This window comes from Loxodonta africana, chromosome 6 (assembly GCF_030014295.1).
Source record: "Loxodonta africana isolate mLoxAfr1 chromosome 6, mLoxAfr1.hap2, whole genome shotgun sequence".
NCBI lineage: Eukaryota > Metazoa > Chordata > Mammalia > Proboscidea > Elephantidae > Loxodonta > Loxodonta africana.
The window spans coordinates 124,345,772-124,365,596 of NC_087347.1; the positions used below are offsets into that span (position 1 = coordinate 124,345,772).

The 19,825-nt window shown below is 47.5% G+C and overlaps 1 protein-coding gene across 1 annotated transcript in view; it reads left to right on the forward strand.

The window, feature by feature from the left end:
- The window catches only part of STEAP3 (STEAP3 metalloreductase), a 59,305-nt gene that overhangs the window by 16,027 nt on the left and 23,453 nt on the right, over positions 1-19,825 (forward strand). Inside the window, 2 exon segments of the mRNA XM_064287285.1 lie at positions 14,135-14,634; positions 16,445-16,972. Coding sequence (XP_064143355.1) covers positions 14,143-14,634; positions 16,445-16,972 — 1,020 coding nt within the window. The 5' untranslated portion in view covers positions 14,135-14,142.

Genomic DNA, 19,825 nt, shown 5'->3' on the forward strand with positions numbered 1-19,825 from the left:
TGCCTATTCTGGATGTTTCTAAATGGGCTTATACAATATGTAGCCTTTTGTGTCTGGTTTCTTTCGCTTAGCTTGTTTCTGAGGTTTATCCATGTCGTAGCATGAATCAGTGCTTCATTCCTTTTTATTGCTGAACGATGACGTTCCAATCTATGGATATTCGACGCTTTGCTTCTTCATTCATTGGCTGATGGACATTTGAGGTCTTTGTGCTTTTTGGCAATACTAATAATGGTACTGTGAACATTGGTATACAAGTTTTTGTGTGGACATACATTTTCATTTCTCTTGGGTATACCTAGGAGTGGAGTTGCTGGGTCATATGATGACTCTGTGTTTAACCTTCTGAGGAAATGCCAGACTGCACCATTTTGTAATCCCTCCAGCAGTGTATGAGGGTACCCCTTTCTCCACATCCTCACCGGCTCCTATTATTATCTTTTTTGATTACAGTCATCCTAGTGGGTGTGCAATGGTATCTCATTGTGGTTTTGACTTCCATTTGCCTGGTGACTAATGATGTTGAGCATCTTTTCATGTGCTTATTAGCCATTTGTATATATTTTTTATTTTTATTATTTTTATTGTGCTGTAAGTGAAAGTTTAGAGATCAAGTCAGTCTCTCACACAAAAACTTAAATACACCTTGCTACATACTCCCAATTACTCTCCCCCTAATGAGACAGCCCACACTTTCCCTCCACTCTCTCTTTTTGTGTCCATTTTGCCAGCTTCTAACCCCCCTACCCTCTCATCTCCTCTCCAGGCAGGAGATGCCAGCATAGTCTCAAGTGTCCACCTGATCCAAGTAGCTCACTCCTCACCAGCATCCCTCTCCAACCCATTGTCCAGTCCAATCCACGTCTGAAGAGTTGGCTTCGGGAGTGGTTCCTGTCCTGGGGCAACAGGTCTGGAGACCATGACCACTGGGGTCCTTCCAGTCTCAGTCAGACCATTAAGTCTGGTCTTTTTATGAGAATTTGGGGTCTGCACCCCACTGCTCTCCTGCTCCCACAGGGGTTCTCTGTTGTGTTCCCTGTCAGGGCAGTCATCAGTTGTAGCCGGGCACCATCCAGTTCTTCTGGTCTCAGGATGATGTAGTCTCTGGTTCATGTGGCCCTTTCTGTCTCTTGGGCTCATAATTACCTTGTGTCCTTGGTGTTCTTCATTCTCCTTTGATCCAGGTGGGTTGAGACCCATTGATGCATCTTAGATGGCCTCTTGCTAGTGTTTAAGACCCCAGACGCCACCCTTCAAAGTGGGATGCAGAATGTTTTTGTAATAGATTTTATTATGCCAGTTGACTTAGATGTCCCCTGAAACCATGGTCCCCAAACACCTGCCCCTGCTACTCTGGCCTTTGAAGCATTCAGTTTATTCAGGAAACTTCTTTGCTTTTGGTTTAGTCCAATTGTGCTGACCTCCCCTGTATTGTGTGTTTCTTTCCCTTCACCTAAAGTAGTTCTTATCTACTATCTAATTAGTGAATGCCCCTCTCCCACCCTCCCTCCCTCCTCCCACCCTCCCTCCGTTACCCTCCCTCCCTCCCTCCCCCTTCTCGTAACCACAAAAGAATGTGTTCTTCTCAGTTTAAACTATTTCTCAAGTTCTTATAATAGTGGTCTTATACAATATTTGTCCTTTTGCAACTGACTAATTTCACTCAGCATAATGCCTTCCAGGTTCCTCCATGTTATGAAATGTTTCACAGATTCCTCACCGTTCTTTATCAATGCATAGTAATCCATTGTGTGAATATACTATAATTTATTTATCCATTCATCCATTGACGGACACCTTGGTCGCTTCCATCTTTTTGCTATTGCAAACAGTGCTGCAATAAACATGGGTGTGCATGTATCGGTTCCTGTAAAGGCTCTTATTTCTCTAGGACATGTTCCAAGGAGTCGGGTTGCTGGATCTTATGGTAGTTCTATTTCTAGCTTTTTAAGGAAGTGCCAAATCGATTTCCAAAGTGGTTGTACCATTTGACATTCCCACCAGCAGTGTATAAGTGTTCCAGTCTCTCTACAACCTCTCCAACATTTATTATTTTGTGTTTTTTGGATTAATGCCAGACTTGTTGAAATGAGATGGAATCTCATTGTGGTTTTGATTTGCATTTCTCTAATGGCTAATGATGGCGAGCATTTCCTTGTGTATCTGTTAGCTACCTGAATGTCTTCTTTAGTGAAGTGTGTGTTCATATCCTTTGCCCATTTTTTAACTGGGTTGCCTTTTTGTTGTTGAGTTTTTGCAGTGTCATGTAGATTTTAGAGATCAGACACTGATCGGAAATGTCATAGCTAAAAACTTCTTTCCAGTCTTTAGGTAATCTTTTTACTCTTTTGGTGGAGTCTTTGGATGAGCATAGGTGTTTGATTTTTAGGAGCTCCCAGCTATCTAGTTTTTCTTCTGCATTGTAGTGATGTTTTGTTTACTGTTTATGCCATGTATTAGGGCTCCTAGCATTGTCCCTATTTTTTCTTCCATGATCTATATCTTTCTAGATTTTATATTTAGGTCTTTGATCCATTCTGAATTAGTTTTTGTACATAGTGTAAGGTACAGGTCTTGTTTCATTTTTTTGCAGATGGATATCCAGTAATGTCAGCACCATTTGTTAAAGAGGCTCCTTTCCCATTTAACTGACTTGGGGCCTTTGTCAAATATCAGCAGCTCATATTTGGATGGGTTTATGTCTGGACTCTCAATTCTGTTCCATCGGTCTATGTATCTGTTGTTGTACCAGTACCAGGCTGTTTTGACTATTGTGGAGGTATAATGTGTTCTAAGATCAGGTAGAGTGAAGCCTCCCACTTTGTTCTTTTTCAGTAATGCTTTACTTCTCCAGGGTCTCTTTCTCTTCCATATGAAGTTGGTGATTTTTTTCTCCGTGTCATTAAAAAATGTCGTTGGAATTTGGATCAGAATTACATTGTATATATAGATGACTTTTGGTAGAACAGACATTTTAACAATGTTCAGTGTTCCTATCCATGAGCAAGGTATGTTTTTCCACTTATGTAGGCCTCTATTTTTGGGGGGTTTTGGTAGGCCTCTTTTAGTTTCTTTCAGTAGTGTCTTGTAGTTTTCTTTGTATAGGTCTTTTACATCTCTGGTTAGATTTATTCCCAAGTGTTTTATCTTCTTAGGGGCTTCTGTAAATGGTTTAGATTTGGTGATTTCCTCTTCTGCTGTTCTCTTTGTTGGTGTAGAGGAATCCAACTGATTTTTGTATGTTTATCTTGTATCGTGATACTCTGCTGAACTCTTCTATTAGTTTCAATAGTTTTCTGGAGGATTCCTTAGGGTTTTCTGTATATAAGATCATGTCATCTGCAAATGGAGATACTTTTACTTCTTTCTTGCCAATCTGGATGCCCTTTATTTCTTTATCTAGCCTAATTGCTCTGGCTAGGACCTCCAACACAATGTTGAATAAGAGTGGTGATAAAGGGCATCCTTGTCTGGTTCCTGATCTCAGAGGGAATGCTTTCAGACTCTCTCCATTTAGGGTGATGTTGGCTGTTGGCTTTGTATAAATGCCCTTTATTATGTTGAGGAATTTTCCTTCAATTCCTATTTTGCTGAGAGTTTTTATCACGAATGAGTGTTGAACTTGTCAAATGCCTTTCTGTATCAGTTGATAAAATTATGTGATTCTTGTCCTTTGTTTTATTTATGTGGTGGATTACATCAATTGTTTTTCTAATGTTGAACCATTCCTGCATACCTGGTATGAATCCCCCTTGGTCATGGTGAATTATTTTATTGATATGTTGTTGAATTCTATTGGCTAGAATTTTGTTGAGGATTTTTGCTTCTCAGTTCCTGAGGGATATAGGTCTGTAATTTTCTATTTTGTGGTATCTTTACCTGGTTTTGGTATCAGGGATTTGCTGGCTTCATAGAAGGAGTTTGGGAATATTCCATCCTTTTCTATGCTCTGAAATATCTGTAGTAGTAGTGGTGTTAACTCTTCTCTGAAAGTTTAGTAGAACTCTGCAGCGAAGCTGTTGGGCCAGGGCTTTTTTTTCTGTTGGGAGTTTTTTGATTAACTTTTCAATCTTTTCTTTTTTTATGGGTTTATTTCATTGTTATACCTCTGTATTAGTTTAGGTAGGTAGTGTGTTTCTAGAAATTCATCCATTTCTCAAATTTGTTAGAGTACAATTTTTCATAGTAGTCTGACATGATTCTTTTAATTTCAGTTAGGCCTGTTGTGATATCACCCATCTCATTTCTTATTCAAGTTATTTGCTTCCTCTCCTGTTTTTCTTTTGTCGTTTGGCCAACGGTTTATCAATTTTGTTAATTTTTTCAAAGAACCAGCTTTTGGTCTTGTTTACTCTTTGAATTGTTTTTCTGTTCTCTATTTCATTTAATTCTGCTCTAATTTTTATTATTTGCTTTCTTCTGGTGCCTGAGGGTTTCTTTTGTTGCTCTCTATTTGTTCAAGTTGTAGGGATAATTCTTTGATTTTGGCCCTTTCTTCTTTTTGTATGCATGTATTTATTGATATAAATTGATGCCTGAGCACTGCTTTAGCTGTGTCCCAAAGATTCTGATAGGAGGTGTTTTCATTCTCATTGGAGTCTGTGAATTTCTTTATTCCATCCTTAATGTCTTCTATGACCCAGTCATTTTTGAGCAGAGTATTGTTCAGTTTCAATGTGTTTAATTTCTTTTCCCTGCTTTTTCTGTTACTGCTTCCTACTTTTATGGCCTTATCGTCCGAGAAGATGCTTTGTAATATTTCAGTATTGTGGATTCTGTTAAGGCTTGCTTTATGATCTAATATGTGGTCTATTCTAGAGAATGTTCCATGTGCTCTGGAAAAGAAAGCATACTTGGCTTCTGTTGGGTGGAGTGTTGTGTATATGTCTATGAGGTCAAGTTGGTTGATTGTGGCATTTAAAGATCTTCCGTGTCTATTGAGCTTCTTTCTGTCCTTCACCAAAAGTGGAATGTTGAAGTCTCCTACTATTGTTGTGGAGCTGTACTTTTCAATGCTGTTAGAGTTTGTTTTATGTATCTTGAAGCACTGTCATTGGGTGCATAAATATTTAATATGGTTATATCCTCCTGGCATATTGTCCCTTTAATCATTATATAGTGTCCTTTCTTATCCTTCATGGTAGATTGAACTTTAAAGTCTATTTTGTCAGAAATTAATATTGCTGCTCTTGCTGTTTTTTTGATTGTTGTTTGCTTGATACATTTTTTTTTCATCCTTCGAGTTTTAGGTTGTTTGTGTCTCTAAGTCTATGATGTGTCTCTTGTAGGCAGCATATAGACGGATCATTTTTTTTTTTAATCCATTCTGCCACTCTCTGTCTCTTTATTGGTATATCTAGTCCATTTACATTCAGTGTAATTATGGATAGAGTTTAGTGCTGTCATTTTGATGTCTTTTTTTGTGTGTTGTTGAGTTTCTTTTTCCCGCTTAATGTTTTGTGCTAAGTAGTTTATCCTTATATATTGTCTTTTCCTCTTATTCGTTGTTTGTTTTTTTTTTTTCTGCTGAGTCCTCATTTTTTTTGTTATATTTTATTTTGATGAGTAGGATTGCTAGTCTCCATTGTGGTTACCTTAATATTTACCCTATTTTTCTAAGTATAAACCTAACTTTTATTTCTTTATATCACCTTGACTTTGTCTTCTTATGAAAGATCTATGACTACATTTTTTAGTCCCTCTTTATTGTTTTAATGTTGTCTTCTTTTACATAATGACATTGCTGTTTCCCCATTTTGAGCATTTTTTTATCTTGATTAATTTTTGTGATTTCCTTTATCTGAGTTGACATCTGGTTGCTCTGTCCTGTATTCTAGTCTTGGGTTCACATCTGATATTATTGATTTTCTAACCAGAGAACTCCCTTTAGTATTTCTTGTAGTTTTAGTTTGGTTTTTACAAATTCCCTAAACTTCTTTTTATCTGGAAATGTCCTAATTTTGCCATCATATTTGAGAGACAGTTTTGCTGGATATATGATTTTTGGCTGGCAATTTTTTTCCTTCAATACTTTATATAAGTCATCCCATTGCCTTCTGGCCTTCGTGGTTTCTGCCGAGTATTCCGAGCTTGTTCTTATCGACTCTCCTTTGCAGGTGACTTTTCGTTTATCCCCAGCCTCTCTTAAATGTCTCTCCTTGTCTTTGGTTTTGGCAACTTTGATTATTATATGTCTTGATGACTTTCTTTTGAGATCTATCTTTTGTGGAGTTCGATGAGCATCCTGGATAGATCTGTTCTCATCTTTACAATATCAGGGAAGTTTTCTGCCAGCAAATGTTCAAGAATTCTCTCTGTATTTTCTGTTACCCCTCCCTGTTCTAGTACTCCTGTTACTCATAGGTTATTTCTCTTTATAGAGTCCCACATGATTCTTGCAGTTTCTTCATTTTTTCAAATTCTCTTATCCGATTTTTCTTCGAATGTATTGGTGCCAAGTGTTTTATCTTCAGTCTCACTAATTCTGCCTTCCATTTCCTCAGTTCTGCTCCTCTGACTTTCTATTGAGTTGTCTAATTCTGAAATTTTATTGTTAATCTTTGGAATTTCTGATTGCTGTCTCTCTATGGATTCTTGCAGTATATTAAAGTTTTCATTATGTTCTTGAATAACCTTTTAAATTTCTTCAGCTGCTTTACTTGTGTGTTCCTTGGCTTGTTCTTTGTTCTGCCTGAACTCGTTTCTAATGTCTTAAAGAGCTCTGCCTATTAATCTTTTGTATTCTACATCTGGTAATTCCAGGAAAATACCTTCATCTGGAAGATTCCTTGATTCTTTGTTTTGAGAGCTTGCTGAAGCAATCATGGTCAGCTCCTTTATGTGATTTGATATAGACTTTTCTCTGAGCCATGTATAAGTTATTGTATTAATTTATTTTGTTTGCTTACCGTATCCTAGCTTCCTGCTTTGTTTTGTTTTGATATGCCCAAATAGGCTGCTTGAGTGAGCTAGCTTGATTATTTTTGCCTTTGAAGCTCTAACTTCCTGTCACCAGATGTCTAGAGCTGTTACCAGGAATACGAGCCTAGGAGTCAATTCACTTTTCTTGTATGGATTCAGCTCAGGTGTCCAGGTAGTTGGTCATCAAGTGTGTGGTATAGACACTGTCCTACAGTCTTAGAGGAGCAGAGCTGTGATTGGTGTAGGCGAAGGTCTCTGGTTGCAGCAGGGGGTCACTTTCTGAACAAGGCAGGGGGCTGACAACCATGCCCCGAGTGTCTCTGAGGAAATTGTGTCCCTGTTCCTTCGAGCTCACAGGTGGGTCAGTTCTGCAGCTGGATCATGGGCACCCAGTGCTTTTGGTTATAAGGTCTGGGTGGTACCACTTATCCTTTGACCCCTCTAAGGAGTGGCTAGGTGACATAGGTGGAGCCACCAGCCCTTAGGCCCCTGATGTGGGTAGGTGAGGACCCTGTTTAATAGCAAAACAGTGTCAAACAACAAAACCACTGCACAGTTGAAACAGTTACAGTTGAAACAGTTACCAACAAGGGCCTATTCCCCTGAAATGGCCCACACAGGTCCATGCAGGGGTGAAATGTATGCAAGTCTGCAGACTGTATGTGCCTGGATAGGAGCTGCTTCTGTTATGAGCTCCCTGCTTAGTGGAGCTGGCAGATTATCTTTTCCCCCAATTGTGAATTTATTTCTTCTCCCAGGCTGGGAAAATGGCTCAGGGTGCACAGCAGGGTCTATCTCAGACCCAGGGAAATTGATATCCACTGAAACCAGCTTGGAGGCTGGGGGCACGGTACAATAAACGCAAGTACTTAGCTTTAGCTGAGAGCGCCATTCTTCCCTGGTTCCAGAGGTGTGAGTAGGCTGTGCGGCTCGCTGTCTGTCCCTGAGGAAACTGCATCTGGACCATTCCACCAGCACCACCGCAGTTGCTCCAGGAATCGTGCCTGAGGGTTCCTGCTGAGTCAAGTCCGGCAACTCCTCACTGCTTCTGAACCGTCTGTCCCCCTGCCGCTTAGTCCATTTTCTGACTTTGCCTTTGATGTTCAGGGCCCCTAGGTTGTCATATGTAATTGTTTCACTTGTTTTTTCGGGTCCTTGTTGTAAGAGGGATCACTGGAAGCATCTGATTTCTCCACCGTCTTTGCCTCACCTCCGGGTTTGGTGTTTTTTATTTTTTTTTAAGCCCCTGGTGAAGACCCTAGGTGGTACAAACACTTTAAGTGCTTAGCAGCCAACCGCAAGGTTAGGTTTGAGTCCATTTACAGGTGCCTGGGAGGAAAGACCTGAAGATCTACCTCCAAAAAGTCAGCCGTTGAAAACCCTGTTGTTGTTAGTTGCCATCTTGTTGATTCCGACTCATGATGGCCGCATATGTTACAGAGTAGAACTACACCGTAGGGTTTTCTTGGCTGTAATATTAACGGAAGCAGATTGCCAGGCTTTTTCTTCTGCAGTATCACTGGGCGGTTTTGAACTGCCGACCTTTAGGTTAGCAGCCGAGTGTGTAACTGTTTGATCACTCTGCTCTGACACACATGGGTCACTATGAGTCAGAGTCAACGTGATGACAACTGGTACTGGTAAGCCCCTGGTCCAGGCGGTGGACCACTTTGCACCAGGGATGGAGCAGCTTGCCGGGGGTGGGGGTCCCTGTCCACTGTGTCACCTTGTCATCCCTAGGCCTTGACTCACACAAGCCCCTTTCTGGAATGTTCTTTCCTGGCTCCCCCTCACATCTTTCAAGGCTCAGCTCAGGCCTGCTTCCTGCAGGAAGCCTCCGGTGCCCCCCGCCAGCAGCGCCCTCCTTTCAGGAGACCTTGTGTGACTGCATGCTGTGGCCTTCTGGACAAGAGCTCTCCAGAATGGGTGCCGACCTGCCCAGGGCTTGCAAAGGATCACTCACTGCAGAGCCGGAAGAAAATGTAGCACTTCTATCTGTACTTAATTTTTAGCCTTATCCCTTTAATATTTGTATATGATTCATCTGTACATAAATAGTGTACCAGTGTACAAATATTCAACATTGTAAATGTATATAACATGAAGAAATGCATCAGTAATGGGAATAAAACCAAAATCAAAGCCAAACCCATTGCTGTCGAGTAGATTTCAGCTCCCCAAATTTTATTTTACTGATGGGGTAAAATTAAAAATATTAAAAAAAAAAAAAATTGAAGACAACTGTGGAGCTCTTTAAAACAAGAACTGTGCCGTACTCCTCTCTCAGTGCCCAAGGCCACCCCCAGACGATGTGTTTGCTCAGTCAGTCACCTTGTGGGAGGGGGTGGGAGGCACTCACCAGCTGCCCGCAGGCTGGTCCTCCTCCGTCCAGCTGCAAGTGTCCCAGCCAGCCTGATTCCCTGTGGCCCTGGCTGCCAGCCTGCGCCCCACCCCACAGGCACCCGTCTGTGGCCACGCAGCCTGCCTTGGCCACTCTGTGTCTGCAGAGTGGTCAGCTGCCTGCTTATAACAGTCTCTAGAGCTGTCTGCATCGTGACTTCTGCCACTAGTGGGAAAGAGCCAGCAGGAGCGGGGGGCAGGCCTGTGGGCCCAGTATGACTCCCAGCCACAAGCCCAGCCTGGATCTCGGCCCTGTCAGGTAGCCTTAGCACACTGGGAGCCTGGGCAGAAGGGGGCTGGGACCTGTTGCTCCCACACATCAGAAACTCAAAAGTCAGTGCCATTTTGTAGCTGTTGTGGGCAGCGTGGAAGGGGGAGGCAGGCAAACTTTGTGCAGACTGAGGCCTTGGCCCTACTGAGCCTGTAATTTGATCCCTTCCTCCTCCCTCACTCCTTTACCCCACATCTGTAAATAGAAGAACCAGGGAGCCAGGGCCCTGCCACTGCAGCAGGGGGCACCTGTCCTCCTCCCTCCCCACTGGCATAGGGAGGACAGTGACAATTCTAAGACGTGGCCACTGCCCATAGGAACTAGAGGGGACAGTGCATATACACAGGGCCATTTGGGGCCAGAGGTGGCACCAGACCCTGGTCCCCGAGTCCCTGCTGTGCACCTTCTTCTGCTGCAGATGCCTCCTCAGCTCCCGAAAATGAGCACATACCGAGCCAGGTTCTCGAGAGCCAGCCCCAAATAATCCCTTCCCACCTCGGGATTCTAGTCTGGGCAAACAGACAGGACTCAATCCAGCTCCAGTCACCTTTTTCCCCTTTTGGCTGGTTCAGTTTCTTTTTGAGGATGTAAACACCATCTGGGGTTCTTCAAGGACCATCAAACGCCATGTCTACCTTGAAGGCCCCTGGCTTCCCCATTGGCAATGGTATCTGCCCGTCCTGGGCCCCGTCCCTTGCTGCCCTGTGTTTGTTGAGTCGTTGACGGCCGCATCTTATCCACCTCCCCTGCCCACTGGACTGTAAATCATCCTAGCGTAGGGGCCACGTCCCCTTCATCTTTAAACTCTTACAGAGTGTTCAGCACATAGTATTACTCAGGAGATGGGAGGGGGAGAGAAGAGGCTTCTTTCCAGTAGGGATCTACTTGGGATAATTCAGATTGCTAGCAAATGTGGAAAAGACAATCTGGAGGTCTCAGTGGAGGGAGGTTACCCTCCCTGCCCATAAGGGTAAAACTTATGCTGGGTCTGCACTTATGCCTAGTGTGGTTGCAGCTGGGAAAGGCCTGGTGTATCTCACAGCCTTGACTGACCCCAAGGGGAGCCTTGATCCTCAGGCTTCAGACCACAGGGGTCACTGGGTCCCCAAGTTGGGATCTACATTCACCTGGAACACATCACCAGTTCCAGCCTGGGGAGCCCAGAGGTCACCTGCAGAGCCCCCCATCCCAAATCTCCTCCCGCTCAGCATTTTTAGCCCCACCCCCAGGGCCGACGTGGTGGTGGCAGGGTCTTCTGCACACCTTCCTTGGCCTCACCCCGCCTCTGGTACCCTGCTGTCCCTGCTGGCACCACTGAGTATTCACGTGGTAATACTGGACAGCACTCACTGAGCAAGTGCCTACTGTGTGCTGAGCACCGTTACGCATGTTTTACATCAATTTATTTACTCTACGGCATGCCCATAAGGAAGGTACTGTTACTGTCTCCATTTCATGGCTGGGGAAACTGAGGCACTGACTGGCCCGAGGTCATGCACACCAGCGAGTGGCAGGGTCAGGACTGAACCAGGCCGTCTGGTTCCAGAACAGCTTTAGAAAGGGTGCCTCACGTAGCCCCTCCCCACGCGGATGCCCGGCTCCCAGGCTGCACTCTGGGGGTGGGTCTGGCGGCTGCTTTCAGTAGCTCATCACCACCCAGGGGAAATGTAGAACCAGATGGAAGGTGCCCTCTTTGGTGGTGGTTGCGGGGGTGGCTATCCGAGCATGAGCGGCCTGGGATCCTGGCTGGTGTCTGACTGCAGGCGTGACCTCTGTGTCTGTGGACTCTGTGGTCCCCACAGAAATGGTCCCACAGCAGCCCAGCTCGGCCAGTCCCTGGTGTCCTGTGAGAGAGACAGAGAGATGTTTCCAGACCACTTTAAAAATGAGCAAGAGGTTAAGGGAATTGCTTGCAACATGTGAGGTGGGACAGGAACGTCCTTTGCACACGTTCTCAGGAGGGACCAGTCCCTAGAGAGGGACATCGTGCTTGGTAAGGTAAAGCGTCAGTGACAAAGAGGAAGAGCCTCAAAGAGACGGACTGACACAGTGCCTGCAACAATGGGCTCAACATAACGATTGTGAGGATGGTGCAGGACCAGGCAGTGTTTCGTTCTGTTGTACATAGGGTCACTATGAGTCGAAATTGACTCGACGGCACCCAACACTGACAAAAGCACGGGCGGCAGAGGCAGAAAGACCTGAGTTCTGCTCTCGCCTTTCCTCACTTCCTGTCTGTGCCGCCTTCAACAAGTTACCTCAACCTCTCTGAGCCTCCGTTTCCTCGCCATTGAATGGGGCGCAATAATAGTACCTACTTCCTAGGGTTCTTTTGAGGGTTAGATGACAACCACTCATGTTAAGGGCTGAGAGCAGTATCCAGCACAGAGTGTTGCTGTCAGCTGCTGTCAGTTGGCCCTCAACTCATGGTGTCCCCACACAGAGCAGAACAAAATGCTGCCTGGTCCTGCGCTCTCCCCTTGATAGGTTGCAGATAAGACTGTTATGATCCATAGGGTTTTCACTGGCTGATTTTCAGAAGTAGATCGCCAGGCCTTACTTCCTTATCTTAGCCTGGAGACTCACTGACACCTGTTCAACACCACAGCAACAAAGAAGCCTTCACTGACAGACGGGTGGTGGCTGCACATGAGGTGAGTTGGCCAGGAATGGAACCCAGGTCTCCCGCATGAAGGCGAGAACTTTACCACTGGACCACCCGTGCCTCAGCACCCTATAAATAGGAGCTGCTGCTGCCTTGTAAAATATCCATGGCAGAATTTTTTAAAACCCTTCGGGATTGCATTCCTGTCATCTCAGAGCACAGAACGTGATGTCCATTTTATAAAGGTGGGGACTCTGTTGGGACCCTGAGGCCCTGACAGGCGCGCTGACTTGTCCAAGGACGAACATCTGATGTGTGGCACAACCAGGCATGGCCTCCTGGTCTCCTCCCCTGTCCCTCACTGTCCCATATCAGCCGGTGTTGAGAGGGTCTGGAAGACTGCTGTGGAAAGTGGGAGAGGCAGACCCCATGTATGTTGTTAAAAGCCACCCTACTGCGGCACTTGTGAGGCAGCGGTCCTGAACCCCCGTGCTGAGGACCCCTGGGGACCCATAGGTTGGTGAGGCCTGTGGACTTCTCACAATGCTGCTCTTAAATGCATAAAACAAAATGACACAGGGTCACAGCAGAGAGCAGCTCTGTTGAAACACATTTCCTGTTTTTTTACAGATGTACCGTAGTAATGTGTGTGTACGTGAAATAACAAAATCTACCATCACTTTAAATTAGCGATGAGTTTAGATAATATTCGGAGAACTCTCTCAGAATGCAGTTTGTGGTTTGACATTGATCAGTATCGGCAACACACTCACAGGTCCTGCCAATACTGTTGTGTTTGTTGCGTACCGTCACACTTGAAGGAAATGGCAAATTTCAGACAGAGATTAGTGAAATTAAAATAGAGTTTTTCCCACCCAAGTTGACTGCAGACCCCTGGTCCCAAGACCAGAGTGCCCTCTGTGCCACTCACATCTCGGACTTAGCGAGGGAAAACCCAGGGTGCCCAGCCTGTCCCAGACACCTGTTCACTGGGCCGTCCCACCCCAGCTCTCCCCACAGAGAGAAAGGTTCATGCAGAATTTCAGTGTTCGTTCTGTCATTTAGCAAACGTTGAGCACCAGCTCGGTGCCAGGCCCCGTGCCAGTCAGTGAGATCCAAACTCCAATGAGATGAGGTCCCTGCCTTCCAGGTGCTTATCATGGTACTTAAGGGACAGCGCAGAGGTACCATTCTGGAAATGCAAACTGTAAACAAGAACAAGGAACCTGTCTGCCCTTCCTGGTAATCAAAGAATGCAAATTATAATAAACTTGCCTTTGTAGTCTGCCTTTTATAATGTATTACGAAAACCCAAACCCATTACCGTCCAGTCGATTCTGACCCATTGTGACCCCGTGTGTTACGGAGTAGAAATGCTTATAGGGTTTTCTTGGCTGTCATCTTTATGGAAGCAGATCCCCAGGCCTTTCTTCCGTGGTACGTCTGGGTGGGTTCAAACTGCCAACCTTTAGGTTAGTGCCACCCAGAGACCATTTATATTATATATTTTTAATGTTATGATGATACTTAGTAATGGTCAGGTTGGGGATACATGGTCACTCCTGGCTAGAACCGCTGTCCATCACATAACCGTTTGGAAAGAAGTATGGGCCTGCATAGCATTGATCACGGAAATGTCACACCCTTTTCTCAGTCCTCTCAGTTCTGGGAATTCATCCCCAGGAAGTAATTCAGCAGGAAGGACAAGGGTGGGAGACAGAGAAAGGTCCTTCTCCCTCCTCCTCCTGGGTCTGTGCACCCTTGTGGGGGGCTGGGTCCTGAGGGCTCAGTGTGTTCCTCTAGGGCTGGCCAATGGTAGGTACGCAGCGAAAGCCTGTTGGGTGAATATTTGACCATAGTTACTATGGATAAGAGGAGGGAGTGTGGGAGGGGAGTCTGGAGGCCTCTACTGACCAGGTTCCTGCCTTCTCTTCTAGCCCCTGTAATGTCAGGAGACATGGACAAGCCGCTGATCAGCCACCGCCTGATGGACAGTGATGGCAGCCTTGCTGAGGCTCCCACTGAGGCCCCCAAAGTGGGCATCCTGGGCAGCGGGGACTTTGCCCGCTCCTTGGCCATGCGCCTGGTGGCCTCCGGCTTCAGTGTGGTCGTGGGGAGCCGCAACCCCAAACGCACAGCCGGGCTGTTCCCCTCCACAGTCCAAGTGACTTTCCAGGCAGAGGCGGTGAGCTCCCCTGAGATCGTGTTCGTGGCTGTGTTCCGGGAGCATTACCCCTCGCTGTGTGTTCTCAGCGACCAGTTAGCTGGCAAGATCCTGGTGGATGTGAGCAACCCCACAGAGCAGGAGCACCTTCAGCATCGCCAGTCCAATGCCGAGTACCTGGCCTCCCTCTTCCCCACCTGCACAGTGGTCAAGGCCTTCAACGTCATCTCTGCCTGGAGCCTGCAGGCCGGTCCCAGGGATGGGAACAGACAGGTAGGTTCCGGGGAATGAGAACCCTGTCATAACAACAATAAATATAAACAGCTAACTTTCATTGCCTTCAGCGTGCTGGGCTCCTTGTGTTATTCTCACAACATTGCCCAGTTCCCTTTTAAAAAGGAGGAAATGGAGGCTTAGAGATGTTAATGAACTTACTCAAAGTCCCACAGCTGGTGAGCTGGGATCTGAACCCAGTCGATATCCCAAAGCCATGCTATGGTAACTGGGCTTCCTAGGGGGCAAGGAGGAAAAGGTTGATGGCTTTCCTGTTACTGTTTGGAGTCAAGAAGGAGAAGGATTTTGCTTTGAGAATTCGACTCAAAGAAGAAAGTAACACACTGTGTGCCAGGCCTTGAGGAAGGCAAGTGTGTTCCAAAGTTTATCTCATTTATTCCAAAGGCTTCCAGGAGCTGAGTGGATTTCTGAGAATAGTCAACCAAGGGTTTTTCTGAGGGTGGAAGGTGGCTTCCCAAGACCTCCCCAGAGCAGCTAGGACCACATGCATTTCTTGGCAGGAGGAGCTCTTACCAAGGCAAGGTGGTTTTTAATGCGAAGAGGCCACCTGAATTTTCCTGGAGGAAGACTGCCTGACCCCAGGTGTCTGTGAGAACCTCTGCCAAGGAGTCAAGCCAAAGTACCCTCCTCTCAGCCCAGCTCTGAGCCCAGGCTCAGTTGGAAGGTCCAAGAAGCCCAGTACCCCTGCGTGCAGGCAGTGTCACAGGACTGCCATGTGTGGACCAGCCAGAAAGCCGTTGGCGATGCTTTGGTAGCAGGGCCTAGAGGGAACAGTGAGCAGGCTGGCTGGAGAAGACTTTGTGGTGGGCCTTGAGTTGGGCCCACCTGATGTGGAGAGGCACAGGCAGGAGGGAGAGCATTCCAGGTTGAGGGGACCACCTGGCAAAGGCACAGATGTAAGAAACAAGGCTCCCAGACTTCACTTTCCTCATCTGAAAAATAAGGATAATAGTACGTACCTGGCAGGTGTGCTATGAGGCTGAAGGGTATGTGAAGCCTGGTACATAATAGGTGCTGGGTTAATTTTGGTAGACCAGACCGTCTAAGTAGTATCAACAAGGTCAGTGTTTGATGATCAGAGGACATCAGTAAGCCTGCAGTGCCCTATGAGGCTGGGAAGGCAGCTTGTGGAGGGCCTTGCGTGTTGGCTCAGGGCCCTAGGGGACTGAGGACGTTGCCGAAGGGAACCCTTCTGGACCAAGGGGTGGAACTGCAGCCCCAGCTGCACATTCTGGGGCATACGCAAAACCCTGTTGCTGGCCCTGACTTTGTTAGTGGTGGGGGAAGAATTTGGAAACGGATAGTGGTGACGGCTGCACAATGTGATGAACGTATTGAATGTCACTGAACTGTTCGTGTAAAAAATGTTGAATTGGCAAACGTTTCCTTACATACATTTTTACCACAATAAAAATAAAAAGCTCTACTGCTGAGTGACCCCCAGGACAGACCCCTGTCCTCTGAAGCACCTATGCCAAGGGCCCGTGGGGTCTGCCTAGATGGGCGCTTTGCTTGTGGCTGTTGATGTCCTCAGCCCTGATGGCTCTCCTTGAGCAGTGGGCATTTCAGGGCATGCCGGGCAGAGGCTGGGCGGCCACAGGGGGCTTGTCCTGGTGGCCTGACCCCTGGCCTGGGAGTCAGAGTCGCCTTCTACTCCCAGCGCCTCTGCCCCTCTGGGCCTTGCTCAGTGTCCTCAGCCGTGGACTACATGTGGTCTAGATGCTGAGGCCCTGCCCACTCCCGTGGCCTGTGACCTCGTCTGATCGACTTCCTGTCCCTGTTCCCGCAGGTGCCCATCTGCAGTAATCAGCGGGAAGCCAAGCGCACCGTCTCGGAGCTGGTGCAGGCCATGGGCTTCTCGCCAGTGGACATGGGGTCCCTGGTGTCGGCGCGGGAGGTGGAGGCCATGCCGCTGCGCCTCCTGCCGGGTTGGAAGGTCCCCGCCCTCCTGGCCCTGGGGCTCTTTGTCTGCTTCTATGCCTACAACTTCGTCCGGGATGTGTTGCATCCCTACCTGCATGAGGGCAAGAACACGTTCTACAGGCTCCCGGTGTCCGTGGTCAACATGACGCTGTCCTGCGTGGCCTACGTGCTGCTCTCGCTGGTGTACCTGCCCGGCGTGCTGGCGGCCGCCCTGCAGCTGCAGCGGGGCACCAAGTACTTCCGCTTCCCGGACTGGCTGGACCACTGGCTGCAGCACCGCAAGCAGATCGGCCTGATGAGCTTCTTCTGCGCCGCCCTGCACGCGCTCTACAGCTTCTGCCTACCGCTGCGCCGCTCCCACCGCTACGACCTCCTCAACCTCGCCGTCAAGCAGGTAACCGCGCGGCGCCCCTGCCCCCCGCGCCCCTGCGCCCGCCTTCATTCACCACATTCGGGTTAGCACTGACTCTGCCTGTAGGTCCAGTGGCTCCATTGCGCTGTGATTGGTCAGGGCCTGTGTCTTCCAGTTCAGACACAGGGCCCTACCCTTATGGGCACAGCCTACTCAGTGGAGACTTAGAGTAGGCGAATATAAGAAGTCCATTACAGAGGGTATTTAGAAAGTGTAAGTGCTAAGGGTAAAAGTAAAACGGGTGGGAAGGGGTGCAGGCCTAAAGGATAGCCAGGGAAGGCCTTGCTGAGTAGGTGATATCTGAGCAAAGATGTGAAGGAAGGGAGACTGAGCTGTGTGGCTAGCAGGAGGGGTGTTGCAGGCCAGAGGAACAGCAAGTGCAAAGGCCCTGGGGTGGGAGCGTGCCTGGCATGTCTGAGGAGCAGCAGAGACGCCTGTGTGGCTGGAGCAGAGTGAGCAGGGGGTTAGGTTGGGGTGGCAGGAGACAAAGCCTGAGAGGTGGAGGCCAAATCAGGAGTAGGCCTTGAAGGCCCAGGAAGGGCTTTGGCTTTGCCTCTGAGTGACATCCGGAGCCGGTGATGGGTTTCGAGCAAGGGAATGGTGGCCTGACTGACGTTTACCTGGCACCCTCTGGGTTTGGTTTTTTGGTTTGTCTATCCTAAACCCTTATCTTAGCCCTCCAAGCAGGTGCTGTACTGTCTTCATTTTCCACATGAGAAAGCAGGCACAGAGAGCTAAGTAACCTGACCAAAGTCACACAGCGGCAGAGCTGGCATTCAGGTCCAGCTGATCTGCTCAGATCCATCCTCATATCCACAAAACAGTTGAGGAAATTATCCCAGCACCTAAGTTATTCATTCATTCATTCCCTCACTGCACACCCACAGATTGGGCCCTTGCTTCAGCTGGCAGAGGGTGGCATGGAGGCCAGAGCCCTGGACTTTTGTCCTTGGCACCACATATTGAACAGAAGGACCTTGACCTTGAGCAGATCACAGCCCTGCTTTTGTCCTCAGGGCCCAGATGTGTGGATTAAGGTCTGTTCCTAGTGCTAATGCTTTTGATACTCTTTTGATGGTGTTTTCTTACCCATTTCTAAAGAGCCAGCCTGCTTAGCAGGAGGTTCTGTGGCTCCCCAGGGAACTGATGGGAGCAGGGTTTGCTGCCCAGGACCAGGCAGGTCTGGGCGGCACGGCTGGAGATCCAGGCATGGAAGCCCCTCTCCACTGACAGCTGAGCTGGGAAGAAGGCCACGTCCCCCTCCCTCCCAGAGAACAAAGCAAAGCCTGCTCCTGCCGTCCCTCACCACCCTCCCGCTGCCTGCCTCTAAATCCTCTGCCCTCCTGGATATTATGTTAACCCAATTTTGCCATGATGCAAATACCAAGGCACAGAGGGGTGCATATAAGCTAATTCTCCCTGAGTTCCAAAGACCTTCAGAGATCCAGGCCCTGGTGGGGTTGCCAGGCAACTGTCACTCCCGCAGGAGTGGATCACTGGCTACAGACACCAAAGTCGTGTCACGCCCAGGGGCTTAAACTTGTTCTGCGGAGTTCCAGGGGTAGAACCAGGGCTGGTGTGTGTGTGACGGGGTAGAGGGTGGTTAGAGGGAGGTGGGGGCTTAACACAGAGCAGCCCAGAAGTGGTGAGCTGCCCAAGCCTGGAGGTGTTTGAGCAGATGCTAGATAACCGCTTGCAGCCTTGTGTCTGAGGGTCACCGTGCCCTCAGGTTCCGAGACTTTGGGCATCTGAGGCTGTTGTGTGCCCAGTCCTGTAACAGCATCCCCTGTGGCGTCCTGTCTGATGTGCGACTTTCCCAGTCTGCTCTTGGCTGCCTCACCACACTGCCCTCTCCCTGGCCACTCACCTGGGCCTTTTGGGTAAACAGAGCTCATTAGTCTGGGCACAGGAAGTCCTTTCTCCAAGTTTCCTTAAACCCACTGAGCCAGCAGATTTGAGGGAAACTGTATCTCAGCTGCAGAGAAAACCCTTGAGACCATGTTTATTAACAGTATTATTGCCAACAACGACCAATATTTGTGTAGCACTTTTTCATTTCCTTGTGTGGTTCCCTGGAAATGTATTTCAACGTCAAAATCAAAGGCAAGGTTAAACCCACACTGTTTTCCTCTCCCCTAACCCAAATCTAATCTGCACACAGATGACAAAGAGAACTCTCTGAAGCTTGCATCTGTAATGATGTAGTTTGGCAGTTACGTAATGATATAATTTAGCAGTTACATAAAAAAAAAAAAGTTTTTTTTTTTTTTAATGATGTAGTCAGCCTCCATTTTGTGATCTGAGGTGGTCATTCTCCATTTTTTCATAATGCCAATTTTCACATAACAACTTGGTTTTTGGAACCTAACCATGTCGATGAGTGAGGAGTGGGTGTACAGAAGACAGTGAGGTGTGTGTGGGGAAACAGGAAGACAGGCAGTCCTGCCCGCTGTCCTCAGGATGAAAGAGCCTTCACAGTACAGCCATGCTTTCTCCAGCCACATCTCCCCTATGTCTCCTGTGACCTGTCAGACTTGAGTACCATTCTGTTCCCTGAACTGGCAGAGCTCTCTATCTAAGCTGTTCTGGGTCTGCAGTACCCACCCTGGGACACCCTGACAGCCTGGCAAACTCCTATTCCTCCTTCAAAACCCTGCCTCTGTTAAGCTTCCCCTGCCTGTCTTCCTCTTTCCCCACACCCACCTCATCATCTTCTGTACACCCACTCCTCACTCATCAACATGGTTAGGTTCCAAACACCAGGTCATTATGTGAAAATCAGCATTATGGGAAAATGGAGGATGACCACATCGGATCACAAAATGGAGGATGATT